A 15,939-nucleotide genomic window follows, 5' to 3' on the forward strand; every position below is an offset into this window, starting at 1 on the left:
ACTGCTCGAGAGGGAGATGTCCCACAGCACTGAAGCAACATCAAGACAAAGCTTCATTTCTTCAGTCATTAAAAAAACAGTGGGGTACGTGAAGGCATCACATTTCAGTAATGTTGCAGATATTAATGCCAAAATCTGTTTTCCAGCTGGACTCACACATTCCATCAGGACGCAACGGTTCAGAGCAAAATCTCATCAGTTATCTCTTTACACATTTACTGTATTTGTGACTGTAGAGTTACATTCATTTTACCGTTCATTGTAATGGGTCACTTTAAATTAAAGTAGGATTTTACCTTGAATTGTTTTGGTTTGAGTTACCCAGCTATGATCATCTCTGACAGTATGAAAGAGTAACAGACGGAGCTGGACTATTGAAATCGAATCTACAGGAGAAATGCTTGAGATAAATTCATGTGTAATATGTGTAGTGTAAGTGAAATTCTACGTTAACTATATGAATAACCAATGGATCCTGTTTTATGGTTTAATATTGCAGATTTTGTTTATGCTATGTGTCAGCCGATTCAACGTTGTTCAGCCATATAAATCTGGTGAAAGTTCGGGAACAGCTGTGCTACTGGTAAGTGAGACAAATCCTCTTTTTAAATTAAATTAAATTTGAGTGAACTGATCCTTTTAAATATGAAGTGGACCAGCAGCTAAGCAGCGACATCAATGAAGTATCAGATTGGTGGGAAAGATGATTTTTACTGATGAGTAGGTCAGCGTCACAGTTTTAAGAGATGCGTCGAGACAGTTCATCTGTGAGAGGAAACAAAAGATGCGATTTTGGTCGTAAACACTTTGACTGATGGAGGCAAAAATAAAAAGTCCAGTAAAAAACACATATACATGGTACCTTGCATTTATGGGATATTGGAGTGGAGAGGAAAGGAAAGGCCAGATGCACAGGTACACATACACTCACATACACACCATATTATTGTACCCATTGTAGTGCCCTTAAGGGTATAAGTTTATTTAGCACTTAGAAGTATGGGTCCGTTTACAGACATAACTGCAAGCTGGTGTAAGGCTGGTAGTCACCAGTGGAGCACTTGGGCACCCAGAGTTCTATCTGTGAATACTGACACGCACACAGACACACACACAAAGCCACACCTTCACATGAACAAAGAAAGGGAGGCTTTTAACCTCTGTACATGTAGCATCATCCTCTTTTCACTCCGAGTCATGTCCCTTGTTTTTAAAGAAATAGTGTTGACTTGTTTACTCAGTAGGGAAAGCATAAACAAAGGGCTACATAAACACACTTCTGCATATAAGTTATTGGCATTTTAATGATGCTATGTCAGGACTAAGCTGGAAAAAACAGATAAAATAAATTGAAAACAAACCTGTGAAGCCTGTTATGTGTGTAACAATTTACCCACTGGTTCAACACATTCCACTGTTTAATCTCCACCAAGCAGTTCATAACAAGGTCCACTTTCATTTCCTTGCAAAAGAAATAACAAAGAAGCCTTCAACTGAAATATAAGGGTACAATCTGCAGTATCATTACACTGTACAAGTGTCAAATATTTGACAACTTCCATCTGTGATCCGATGAGTTATGATGCTGATGGATGTGGGCTGAAACACATTTCTCATGTGGGGTCCAGATGCTCTGTAACATACACAATCCTGGAGAACATGGTTTTGTTCTGCAATGAGTGTCATGGCATTAAGAGCTACTCTGGCTCAAATACAAAAGCAAAAATGTCCTCAGATTCCAAACTGAAAAGAAAAAGGCAAGCAAGACTAGTGAGGAGAAGGGGTCATTAGTCATCCTCTCAGGATGTTTGAGGTCTTTTTTTTTAACCCCCCCCCCTCAGTCATGGGTTCTCTTTCTCTTGGAGAAATGGAACAGTATTATCTGTGAGGTGAAGCTGCATCCTGTTTGAAGTTGCATCCTGGTGGTTTGTGTAGGTGTCAATGAGGTTTGACAATGGTGTTATCTCTACTTTTTTTATTCCGTGTGTGTGTGTGTGTGTGTGTGTGTGTGTGTGTACACACTGGCAGCTTACAGTTGACCACACCAGCCAACTCATTTGCCAGTGATGGTTTGATTTACTGTGTATTACTAATTATTTGTGTGCCACTGAAGCAACACATTTGGGCTCATTTCGCATCTTCACCAGGCTAATCCCCACGTGTCTGTTTTTCCTCTCATCACTCATAAAATCAGCCGAGACAGGGGCGGGTGGGGCCTAAGCTCTGAGCCAATAAGAAAGCTTGCACCACCTCCTGGGTCTGCTGGGGTGTAGTGTTGACGTCCTCCAGAGCGTCCGCCACAGCAAACTGCCTGTCCCTAAGCCGATTCCAGTTGGACAGCACGTTGTGGTATTCAAACACCTTCTCGTAATTTCCCACTGAGTTGTAGAGTTTGATCAGGCCTCGGTAGTCGTACTCCAGCCCACTGTAACCCTCTCCAAACAGTTTCTTACCTGTGAGGACAAAGATTTTTTTACACATCAAAAGAATAATTTCATACTACTTACAAGCTAATCAGGATATTAGTTATCTTTTTCACAGCACTGGGTCCTGGCATGGCTTAAAATCTCCACATTTCCCATTAAGTGACTAAAGCCGTATCTGTTTCCTTGTGAAAAAAAAGTAACTGACCAATAGCGATGGAGCGCAGGTAGAGCCTCTCTGCGTCTTCATACTGGTTCATGTCGTAGTTGTAGAGAGATGCCAGGTGACCAACAGACAGAGCCACCTCGTAGTCCTCGTGGCCCAGGAGCTGCTCCTTGATCTGGATGGCTTTTATGTGCATCTCCTCTGCCTCCTGGTGAAATGGTCATCCGTAGGACCAGGCACAGACACACAACAAGTGGAGGTATGGATAAAGCAGCCAAATAAAAATATCCACACAAAGAGAAAAGATGAAATAGTGTTGTCTGTTGTGCAACACAACTGATCGTGTTCCATAGTCACTGGCTCTGTTGACACAGTAATGTTATTTTAGGTTGAAGTATGGATGTGTCGTGAGGTTAAAGTAAGTGCTTTACCAGGATTATGAGTAGCCTGGTTATAATGATTGTAAGGTCCCAACACTAACAAATTATTTCCAAATTTTCATTAGTGGTGCATGGTTTAAAGCTCGTCAAGAGTCTTTTTATAAAATGACTACTGTATTAATACATCAGAAAAGGATTGCAGTAGGGCTGCAACTAATGATTATTTTGATAATCGATTAATGTTTCGATAATTTCTTTTTTGATTAATCCGATAAAAAAGACACTTTTCCAGCAGTTTATTGTCTTGTACAATGCTGTTTCTATATGTAATACAGGCATCTGCCACTTAATTATGATAATTCTTGTTTCAGATACTTATAATTGAATTCTGTCGAGTCATAATCCAAGTTCAGGCTTAAATTCACCTACCTTAAATTAAGTTTGATCTAGTCAGTGTGAAGTTGTAGATATCAAGAACGTGAATTATGACTAGTCAGGATTAAATTGTTGATATCTGGAATTAAAGATTATAATAATATATAATTGTAGATATCTATGATGAAAATACACAGAGACATATGTGTGACACATATACTTTTTATATATATATATATTTTTATTTTTTTTCCAGATTCTTGTAGCAAAAGAATATCTCTATATTTATGGCTCTGAGTAAGGACCAAGAATAAGATCACATGTGATCACAAAGACGAGTGGGATGTTTAAATTGAATGTTGAATGTTAGGATTAATCTAAAGGGATGCAGCTGCATCATGAATGATGTCATACTGCGATCAGATCATTGTTTGGTGACCCAATTTTTTACTCTGTACTTAAAATAGTCAGGGCATGAAATAAATGTATCAGTGTGGGTCAAGTTAATATTTAAAACTAGTTTAGCAAACCATCTTTATACATCTTCAAAACACACACAAACCTTGAACTTCCTCATGGACTGGTAGAGTCGTCCTAAATTGCCGTAGTGTTTGGCCGTCTGGACGTTGAACTCGCCAAAGGCCTTCTTGGCCAGTTGAAGTGATGAGAGGTGCAGATCGTGAGCCTCCTGCAGGAGGCGCTCTTCTGTCTCTTTATTGTGGCAGTCGATGGCAATTTCCTCCAGTATCAGGGCTGGGAGATGCAAAGAATGAGGGGCAAATATTAGTGCAATTAGCAGTAATTCAGCCATGGCAAGTAAAAAGCAGCTGCTGGACAAATCTAACGTTTCTTGAGATATGCAAACCACATATTGACAAAAGCCGTTTTCAGACATGATCTCTGGGTAAAATCCAGAGAATTGGCTACGGATCTTACCCAGAGTCTGCCTTTCAAACATGAACAACACCGCTGAGGCTTCTCTGCAAAGCACAACAGCAACAAATCCTCTGTGTTATTCAGGCGAGAGGTGGAGCAGCCGCGTGCAGCAGACAGAGGCAGGAAGTGACGTATTTACTCTGCCTAGGAGATCACGTGATTTTGTTTACAGCACCCGACACCGGTGTCTTCTCTTATCACCACAAACTCCTTTGACATCTTCGTCAGTGTCTTCCACGTGTATGTCACCACTTTTTCTCTATTTCATTTTTGCGTCTGTCACATGTTGGATTTTAATTCTTCCACACACCGCTTACAACCAACACGTGCATGAGCTGAGCTATTATTCGAGAAATCAATTGCAGTGGACACACACATGCCCAGTGAACTTGATATGCATTGGAATTGTGTTTATTAACCAAGATTACATCTGAGATGGAGCTAAAGCGCTCGTCTGGACAGAGCTGAAAACGTATCAGTGTGTAGCTAAATGCAGTCTGCTTGGCCACAGAACCTGTCTGATACTTCTCCACTGTGCCCTCCACATGGTGGGCAGTGGCCAATCATCTTCTTACCTTTAACTCTTTTGGAGGAGGCCAGCAGCAGATGGTCCTCAGGCAGAATGTGAGTTATGATGTCTATGGCACGTTCTGCATGGAATCTGAGAAACAAACACAGCAGCTGTCACAAATTTGGTACGCAACTCAAGCTAGGCTAAAAACTGTATTCTATTCAGGAAGAACACTTCTGCAAAAGTAAAGTGTTCTCTGTGTCGGAGGTCGGAGTGTTTTCAAATTTTTTAATGAGGCCCTTTCTGTCGAGAAATTAATATAACTGAATGGAAACATTTCCTGCTCGGCTCTTTGCCATATCACCAAATCTACCTCATTGTCTAAAATGATCAGTGCCTTTAAATATATGTAATGGCACACACCCGAAGCCTACAGCCATATTACATTAACACCAGTACAGTGAGTAACAGAACACACCATCACAGTGTGAGTCATTATCATGTGCTTCATCTACAAGGGTGCTCATGTCTAATGTAATTAGCTGGCTGGTCTAGGAGCTGTACCAAGCTTGAGAGATTCATTGTACTCACAGAGCATTGTCAAATTTCCCAGAGCTGTACTGGTGCACATATGATGAGTAAGCCAGATCTTCATGGGCTGTGGCAACGTGGATGTTCTTCCCCCCAAACACAGACTGCCGGATGTCCAGTGCCGTCTGGAATTTTTACAGAGAGAAGAAACTTTAGATCAGATATACATAAATCAAAAATATTTTTAAAATGTATACAATTATTTTGGCAATAATTCTCCTTACCTGGTAAATAGCCACTGATTGACATATGTTGTCAACATTTAAAAGGTAAAATCCATAATCTAGCAGCGTGTCCGAGTACTTGGGATGCTTGTGTCCAAAATGTTCTCTGTAAGACACCACACATTCAGAATCCTTGATATACACGAGAAGAAGAATATTGCTGAGACTTATAAGACACAGCAGGTTACCTTGCTAGAAACACTGCATGTTTGATCAGCTGCTCTGCTTTTCTGAACTCTCTCTTCACCACGCAGGCCTGCAGCAGAAACACAAGGTCAAACTTCACACGGACTGGCGCTCAAAGGGTTTCCTTTTGATGCTGATGTGTAGTAGTGTAGACACATTCTGTGCAGACACTGTAACCCCAGCAGTGACTTCATAACATTTTTCAATAGAAATAAATGAAAATCTACCACTCTAAATGCTACCTTGGAGGCTTGCCGGAGGACATCAACCACTACTTTGACAGGCAGCCCTGGAGTTATTTCCTTCATAGCCTCTATACACCACCTGTATGCCTGAGACACAAGGAAACATGTGCAGACAAAAAGATGAGTTACATATTTCTCAACACCACCACCACACGGTAAAAGACATTCACTACACATTTTTCAGTCACAGAGAGTTAAAGGTACATACCTCATCATAGTGGCTTTTGGCGAAGAGCAAGGCACAAAGCTCGCCATACAGCGCAGCCTTATTGGCCTGATGGCCATGTTTGGCTAGTTTGTCCATGTAAGACTGAGCGAGCTTGAAGGTCTCCTCCCCCAGATGGTACTTACAATTACCATTGCGGACATGAAGCAGCCTGTGTAAATAAGAGCATAAAACTAAGTAACAATCTTAGGTATATCCAGCCTATGTTTTTACTGACTTTACTTTTTTTTTTGATCTGATGCAACTATAACTCTGATCCAATTCACAATATGTTTATCCACTTGAATATTACTTATTAATATTTAAATATAATTACTGATCTGTCATTAAGTCACTAAGTGAAGCTGAACCACTTGTTCAGAGATGCTCTGTGTGGGTTACTACTGCATTTTTTGTAGAGGTGTATCAGTCGAAACACAAACAAACTATAGAAGCCATAGTTTTCTTCCTTGACTTTCTTCACAAGAAAAAAAAAAGTGACACAAAGTAGTATGTACAGATTCAGTGGTTGAGAGAGCCCCACATAGATGCTTTGTCCCAAAACAGAAAAAAGACTAAAACTAAGTTTGGAGATTTTAAATCAAGCAATTTACACATTCTAAGGGTCTTTAAATGAAGTTATTGGTAAGTATAACCACACAATGAATGTCCACAGCTTTTTTGTGACTGACCTGACGCAGCATTCTACAGCCCGGTAGCAATGGAGGACCTCACTGTGCAGCGTACACAGCTGCAGGCACGAAAGAAATACTTTCTCTGCATCTCCATACCAACCCGCATCAGACAAGAATCCACCTGGAATCAAAGAGCATCCGATTACTGCAGCGTCACCTATGGTAACTGGTGGTTTGAGTGGTTTGAGAAAACGTTATAAGCATTTACCAATTATTTAGGCCCATTCAGTTTTTTTACAGCCTAATGCTAAAAATGCTTTATTTTATTTTAAACCCATATCAATTAAGTATTAAGACACCTTTCTCTGACAAATGAAATTGAGCTGATGTTACTGAGGAAGGCTACAAAAATATTTCTGCTGCATTAAATGTTCCCAGGGCCCTCCATGATTCTTGCATGAAAGAAGTTTGTAACAACCAGAACTCTTCATAGTGTTGATGCCAGGTCAAACTGAGAAATCCCTGGACAACAGAGGTGACCAAAAACCTAATGGTCACGCTGAGCTCCAGAGATCCTGTGTGGCAATGGAAGAAACTTTAACTGTCACTTCAGCACTCTAGTGATATGTGCTTCATGTCAGAGTGCTTAGACAGAAGCCTCATCTCATTGAGAGACACATGAAAGCACTTAAAGGACTCAGACTGTGAGAAACTAGATTCTCTGGTCTGATGAAACCAAGACTGCACTGTATGGCCCCAATTATATTATTGTATCTGGAAGAAACCAGGCACCTCATCACCTGCCCATCCCAGAAGTGAAGCGTGGTGTCTGCCGCTTCATGCTGTGCATGTTTTTCAGCAGCAGAAAATTAGATTTCTGTATCTAATGGATTGAGGTAAAACGGAACAGAGTAAAGTACAGAGATATTGTATAGTGAAGACCTCAGACTGAGCCACAGGTTCAACTTCCAACAGGACAACAACCCTTAACACAAAAACAAGAAAACACAGGAGTGGCTTAAGGACAACTCTGTGCGTGTCCTTGATTGGCCCAGTCAGACCCTATGGCCCAGTGTAGGTTACAAAATTAAGCCTCCTGAGAAGTAAGCAGAGGCTTTATCCCTGCTGAAGCCAGCTATTGATCTCGCCAATGAAAAGCAGGAGCTGCTAAATGAAGGGCCTGTGGTCGGAAATAAAAAGCAAACTATTAATTTGACCTAAGTAGTAACCCAGGAATCTAACCTAGCTTCACCAGTACAGTGGCTACTAGTCTGACTGCTCATAAGCTTCCCTGACCGATAACTAGCACACCAAGGCTAGCAACCCTCATTATTGGCTACTGGATTGGCTGGTTACTAGCATTTCAAGGCTTTCTACCAAACTGAACAATGCTGTTCATATTGTGGGTGTAGCGGTGGAGCTCATCTATTGTTTAACTGCCTTAGAGGTAATGGTTGTATGCCACGTTTTCAGATATGACCTGTGGGTAGAATCTGAATAATTGGCTAGGGAGTTTACCCACAGTTTGCCTTTCACAAATGCACAACGCAGCAAGAGGTTCTCTGCACAGACGCTTTCCCAACAGCAACAAATCCTCTGCATTATTCAGACAAGACATGGAGCAGTCGGGTGCAGAAGGCAGAGGCAGGAAGTGACGTATTAATACCACTGCATAGATCATGTGATTTTCTTAACACATAGACACTGTGTGTCACTGCTTTTTCAGTGGGAGATGTTTTTTCCTTTTTGTGTCTGTTGCGTATTAGAAGCATCATCAACCCAAAGAGGCTCCGGAAAAGACTTTCTCCGCTTGGCCCCCTAGTATAAAGTCTGTATAAAGTCAGAAGAATTCAATGCTAGAACACAGCGGGGTATTCACCACGAGCAAGTGGGTGGGTGGTGGCGCTTCTAACATGCGACAGACGCAAAAAGAAAAAAAAGAAAAGAAAACAAATATCTCTCGTGAGAAGGCAGTGACCCATACATGGAAGAGACAGACTAAGATGTCAAGAGAGTTTCTGGCGAAAAGAGCCGACACCCGTGTCTGTGTATTGTCAAGAAAATCACGTGATATATGCAGCGGAATAAATACGTCAATTCCTGCCTCTGCCTGCAGCTCCACCTCTCGCATGATTAATACAGAGGATTTGATGCTATTGTGCATGTGTGAAAAGCAAACTGCGAGTGAACTCTGGATCCAATTCTCCGGACTTTACCCTCAGGTCATGTCTGAAAACTGCTATTGGGTCCCTGTATCTCTGTCTCTATCTTCAATTTTCTGTGTGAAACCCTCTCTACCCTTCCCCAATATTTACCCAGCACAAAGCCAAACTGGATGGCCTTCTCTTTGACGTGGGCATCAGACTCTGCGATGTAGGAGCAGCGGCGGCTGAAGGAGTTGGCCAGAACTGAGGCAACTTTCACACCATGGTCCATTAGGGCCTGGAAACAGTGGTGCAGGAGGTGTCTGCAGTAAAGAGGAAAAAGACATGGACCATGTCAGTTTTGGGAAAACTACAAGTCAGTGGCTATCAGTAATCTTGACAGTCTGAACGTCTGGCCAATCAATGAATTACAATGCTGATGACTACAGCTGTTCAGCCTGCAGTCGTAGGCTGCATTTACATCAAGCCTGTCGATGCAGTTTGGAACAACCCACAGCACACAACATTATAAGAACATCAATAATTTACCTTCACCTTAGGCCTCCATCACATTGTACAGGGCTTTCATGTCTCACATCAAGGTCACAATTGTTTGCTTTCACAGACCTTTGCCCCCTTTTTTAAGAGGACAATAGCTGAGGAGAAGCCATGGTTTATACATTAGGTAAATGATTTCTAACAATATCCACTATTCAGTTAATGTAGTTTTGTCTGTTTAATGGAATAAAAAGATGGGTCCTTGTGAAAGGTAAAAGGTTTCAGGCACAGCTTAGTCCCATTGCGTTTTTACCTTTTGTCTGAGGCCCGCAGAACTTTAGCAAACACCTCCAGCTCACAGAACTCTCCTCCGAGCTGGCAGAGTCGGCCCTGCTGATAAAGCTGCAACACAAAGAGATGGAGGTAAAGGTTAGCATGAGTGTCACTGACACTGACAACGTTGAATCTATTGGTAATAACTAATCTGATTAATAATGCTAAGGTGTTACTTTTTCATCCTACTTTCTATTATGGGTGTGTTTTAAGTTTAACTTTAGAAAATGCTGTGTGCTGTTCAGGAGTTCAAACAAAATAAATTGCTGATGTCTAGCCTGTCATCAAAATGCACTGAGCTGGAAGTTGTTATATTCAATGGCTTTCTGTGGTGGGGTCTCTGGGGACAATACCAGTCTCAGCTGTGTCTCTCAACTGCAGTTATTGGGTCGAGTCTCCCTTAATATCAGAGGGATGTTTATTTCTCTGAGAGACTGGATCCTGTTATCCAAGCCACAGATGAATAGTTGACTAGTGACATGTTTTTATTTTGTTTGTGCCAGTTTAAAGTTCCACGTTACTTTGGAACCCAGGGCTTTAAACTCCAGTCACACTGGCTGATGAGCAGCTCATTTATCAGAGATGTGGTAAGGGTTGGTGGAAACAGCAAACTATTTAATTTTAGTGTAGTGCTAAAATGAAAACTCAAAGAACAGTTGAAGGAAAATGTACTTGATTATGTACATGAAGTCAGTAGTTGCAGACGATTAGCCCACATAGTTTGGGGTGTTACCTAATGCCTGTAAAGATAATGACATTTATATCAGTCTCAGCTGGATTGTGTTTATTACTCACATCAGCATGCTAACATGCCAAACTAAGATAGGTAAATATTAGCATGTTAGAATTGTGAGCAAGTTAGCATGCTGATGTTAGCATTTAGCTTAAAGCACCTTCACTGTCACTGCTAACTACTGACCTGAGGAGAGGTTCAGAAAGACATTACTATTGTGGTGTCAGCAACCACTTATTTTAGTTTTATTAGTGTAACCATGACGGTGAACCAGCTGATAGTAGTACTTTCTGTTGTACAGACTTGTTTTGCCCCTTTACTTTACGAAAAAGAAAAACTCCTCAAGAATCTCATTTGGAAGCAGTTTTAATTAAAAAATTGATGGCCAAATTGAATGTTGTTGGTTTTTAACGTCTTGACTTAGTCTTACCAAATTCATAATACTGATTAAAGGCAAAGCTGGCCAAAAAAGTGGGTTCAAATCAAATTTACCTTGATCATTAATATCTATGCATCAGCACACATTATTGAATCTGGTTTCATGATCTTCCCATTAATCAGGGTACAGTACATGTGGGAATATACCTGGTTATTCAACAGTTCCTATCATACATGGTTATTCTGTTAAGTCAGCTAGTTTGAAAACAGACTAACAAGATAAATAGGGACAGAGAGAGTGAGAGCAAGCACAACAGCTTCACAAAGTGAGAAAAGGAAGGTGAGAATGAGAAATCAGGAATATAAAATGAAACGGGTAATGCTATATGTTATAGTTTATACCTTTTACTTAGTAAAGCACTTTGGTCAACCAAGTTGTTTTAAGTGTGCTATATAAATAAAGTTGACATTAACATTGACATAATGTATACAATTTTTGTAATGAATGTGAGTAACTGTGTGTGTGTGACACATATGGTGCTACAGTTGTAGTTTCATGTCTTCGTGAAAAGTGATAACCAGAGAGTAACTTATGGCGGTAATCCCCCACCGATATATATCAAAGGGTTTCATAAATCATACACCTCATTTAACACTCCAAGAATTACAGCAATTCATTATGATGACTTTCTGTACATGCCCCACCTAAATCAGTACAATCAAACCAAATAGTAGTAAGCATAACCTGTAGTAGAGTATGTGACAGTGCAATGCCAGTATCTTCTCAGAGTTTACACAGGTAATATTTAAAACAACGCAACTAATCGTTAATTGAATCCAACATCTTGGTGACCTGCGTGGGTTGTCATCTATTTAGGAGAGAGGGGACAACGCACCTCGCTCCCTTAGGTCAGAGCTGGGTTAGCTTAGCTTGTATCCCAGCTCTCTTCCCTTTTAGTAACTACCATACTATAACATGAGCTTAACTACACATTTTATTACCGACTTAAGTAATGTGACTACTGCTAATGGAAATACTGTGAGAACATAATGGTTCTTCTATCACACATCAGGGGAGACTCATTCCCACGTCAAACCCACTATGCTAGACTGAGCAACATACACAGGCGTATTTGGGCTGTTGTTACGTCAGTGAATGAAGCACTGGAGATGGGTGATACCAAAAAATAACTAGCCATCTTTTATTAATATAATTGTCAAGTCTTTGTTTACCTCTATAGACACACAGGGATATTCGATTAGAGATGGAAGACAGAGCTCATAGAGGGACAGAGAGGAGGCAAGGAGAGAAGGAGAGGAAAGACAGAAAAACTCTAAACCTATGAAGTCTGGATGGGACCTAGATTGGCCTAATATTCAACCCTTTGTTGTACCACACTTTAAATGGCAAGTCTATCTATTTTTTTACTGTAAAAAAGTAAATAGACTTAAATATATACATGAAAATATTGTAAATTACTATGCATTATTTTGTAAAGCCCTCACACAAACACACACACCACACACCCATATATGTATATAGTATAAATCATACATGAGCATTTTCACTGCCTGTGTGAATGGGCTATGTCTGATTGAGGTGTATGACCTTAAGTTGCCAGCTATAGACTTCCTGTGGCTGACACCTGGAAAGCAAACTGTACTCCTCAGTACTCTCAGTATTTCTCAAGTCCTGGCCGAGGCCCGGCTCAGGGCTCAAAGGCACCACTGTTTACACTTGTCTTGTTTTAATGTGACAGTTGACCTAATGGAATGTCATGAGAACTAACAGAATATAATGTTCAGGTTGATGTTTCGTAATATATTAATATTTAAACTTGTTGTCTGAGGGAAATTCAGTGCAAGCTAAGTAGAAGCTCAGACATGTTACAACAAGTACATTTGCCATGAGAACGGCTCCTTGAAATAAAGTCAAAAACAGTTTACATGTGACAACACGGACACTATTCATTTAGTCTCTGGTGTAATTAGCTACCGGATCGATGCCACTGAGGGATCCACGTTAAACGAACGTTCACCATACAGATACACATGCTAGCTAGCTACCACGACTTGGAAAGAAAACATAGGCATGGTGATCGAACTGTAAGCGTTAGTCAGCTCAGCCGCAGAAAGCAGTTTCTCATCTTCACGAGCTAACGCATACTGAGCTAACCTTTAAAGCTAGCAGCTGATTAACGACAGTCTGGGGGCTGACACACCTCGAGCCTGTGCAGCAGCGGGTCTCACCTTATAGTAGACATCGAACTGTATGTTTTCTGGCAGTGACCGTATGTCCCTTCTCGATCGGCTGTAGTTGTCCACCACAGCCGAGATAGCCGTGTTGTACAGTGTCTCTGGGATCCATTCGAGCTCCACCGCAGCCATGTTGTTTTCCCTCTCCAAAAAACCCCCAGCAGCTCCAGCCGTCCCCAGCTCTGCCTACATTAGCTGCCTCGCTGCGACGGAAGCACTTCCTCCACGGGTCCTCACACAACATTCGCCTGTAAATGACGATACAAACGTTCGCACCGTCGCCGAGTCCCTGCTACCAGCCGAACAGCTTCTATTCAATCCCCATCTTTCTCGACCCTCCAGCGACTCCGTGCCCCCGTCCCGACGCACACATCCACAGGCGCTGACGCACTGACGTCATTGTGCAGTCGATGCGGAAAAACACATTTTACACTGAAAAGGGGAAAAGTGTTGTTTTTGTTTACCTGACACATATTGTGTGTTTTCTCTGTCTTTGTTCAATAATGCAACAAAAATGGGTTTTAGACATTGAAACAGTTTGAGAAAGCCTTTTGGATTTTTTGCTATAATTTAAACGAGTAATAATGTAGCAAGTGAAGTTAATGTTGTGCAAAATAAACAAATAGACATTTTTTCAGCAGCCATTTTGACGTGGAATAGGTTGATAAACAAATGAATGAAGGTTTATGTTCTTTTAAAGTAGAGCCTTAATTAACTTAACTAGTGCAGTGCCTGTTCTTCAACGTGTCTGTTTTCTTAACCTGTGTTGATGCTCTGGTGCTACTCGTATTCCTTGTCATTAGTGAGTCCTCCTCAAACATTTGTACAATATACTGTCACTTTTTATTGTTTGTGCGCTGGAGGTTGTATGCAGAGCTTTTTTACCCCGCATGTTCCTCTGCGAATACTAAGGCGTAAGAAACATATGTGGTTTGTATAGAAGTTTGAATGATTTACTGAACTGTTGTGTTATTTTTTCATACATTACATGTCAGCTATATCAATCAATTCAGACCGGAGTTCACAACTTTTCAAAATAAAGGCTCTGATTTTGTCAGAGAACCCAAGAGAAGTTTCAACTCAGTCCGCAGACTCAAGTCACACTGCCCCACCCCCAGGGACTGCTACAGAGCACGGGTTGCCTATTCATTCAAATTGTATTAATATTGAAAGTACTGCATGTCCAAATCAAACCAACCTCGGAACTGCTCATTCTCTGGCAATATGCAATGGATTTACTAGTGTGAAGCCAATAAGATGAATGGTTCGTGAGATATGCTTTTCACGTACAGACAGAAAGAGGGTTTTGTTTTCATTGCCGCTTGTTTGTTTACTTGTAAGATTATGCAAGAAAAATTAAACCGATTTCCACAAAATTTTGTGGATGGGTTGGGCATGACCCAAAGAAGAACCCATGAAATCTTGGAGCAGAATCAGATAAAACAGAGGATCTAGCAAATATTTTTCAGTTTCTTTAACATTATGATAGAGCATTATCCTTGGTGGAAGTATGCATGTTCTAACTTTACTCTAGTTTGATATGAAGAAGAGGTTATGGTTTTACCTTGGATTTCCGATTTTCTTTTTTTATAGTCATCAGCATCAATTATGGTAATGCAAGATCAAAGTTCAATCGATGTTGCTGAGTTTGGGCATCCTTCTTTATTAGTTCAGGAGCAGCAAAGCTCTGCCGGTCACACGGATCCTGTTCAGCATCTCTACAAAGGCTGACACATTATCTCAGTCAGAGTGATTATCTTAAAACATTCCTTTCAATCTCTGCTGAGTCATGCACACAGAGTGATTTAGACTGTTTCACTGGTGGCAGTTGATTAAAAATCTCCAACAGCTTATAATGACAATCCTCCAAAGGGTTTCTGACTGCTTTTGATCTGTTTCAGTCGAGCATCCACATAGGGAAACGGGGCTTTGACACCATAGACCCCACATCCACTATAATGATTCCAGCATTTAAAAGATTCAGATTTTACCATATCCATTTGTGTCCAGTCGATGCAATTGAGGTCTAAGGCTATAGTTCTACTTAAAGCTGTCTGATAAAGCTGGCTCCAACTTCTGTTACAGCGTTAGCCTGACAACAGGTTCTCTTGTCATCAGTTCCTGAACACACTCAAACATCACTACTTCAGCTTTAGGGGCCAGGTTTCACCATTCATCATTCACTCATCTGTTGTGTTCATACTCTTCAACAGCACTCTCAACATCTTGAACATTTGTTCTCATATCAGTCTCCATTTCTTTCGAGACATTCTTTTCAATACTCAAGATAGTCAGCAGCCACTATTATGGGACTCACGTATAGGTGAGAAATGCCTTTGTCATTTAGACAAACCTACATGTAGCTGCAGAATCAGCCTGCACCTTCATATTTTTCTGTCAAAGATGTCATCTACACATTAATACGCTCTGGTGTTGTGTCTGTGAATGAGAGGGGATGATTCATTTTCACTGGGTTCATGGCACAGTATGAACACATGATAATGTCACATGCACATGTCTCACAATCCTGAGCACTAATTTCTAATTTGTTTTAATATATCTGCATGTTTCTTCTCATATCACCACATTTATTAAAAATTGTCTTGTTCTGAATGACTATTTTGAAATGCTCAGACAGTTCATATTAGTTTAGATCAGATTTTTATTGTGTAGCTGGCGACATACATGATGCATAAATACACATTGAGAATATAGTTTAA

General features: G+C 40.7%; 1 protein-coding gene across 1 annotated transcript; it reads right to left on the reverse strand.

Annotated features, from left to right (window-relative positions):
• Positions 1-713: 713 nt before the first annotated feature.
• On the reverse strand, positions 714-13,620 carry appbp2 (amyloid beta precursor protein (cytoplasmic tail) binding protein 2). Its single transcript, XM_034605315.1, has 13 exons — positions 13,214-13,620; positions 9,833-9,921; positions 9,193-9,344; positions 6,935-7,058; positions 6,246-6,414; positions 6,035-6,124; positions 5,795-5,862; positions 5,607-5,712; positions 5,383-5,507; positions 4,856-4,941; positions 3,907-4,097; positions 2,632-2,797; positions 714-2,453 (listed from the first exon to the last, which is right to left on the reverse strand). Exons 1-13 carry the CDS (start codon positions 13,349-13,351, stop codon positions 2,191-2,193), a joined length of 1,767 nt encoding a protein of 588 aa, XP_034461206.1. The 5' UTR covers positions 13,352-13,620; the 3' UTR covers positions 714-2,190.
• Positions 13,621-15,939: the final 2,319 nt, after the last annotated feature.

The sequence above is a fragment of the Hippoglossus hippoglossus genome, chromosome 13 (assembly GCF_009819705.1).
Source record: "Hippoglossus hippoglossus isolate fHipHip1 chromosome 13, fHipHip1.pri, whole genome shotgun sequence".
NCBI lineage: Eukaryota > Metazoa > Chordata > Actinopteri > Pleuronectiformes > Pleuronectidae > Hippoglossus > Hippoglossus hippoglossus.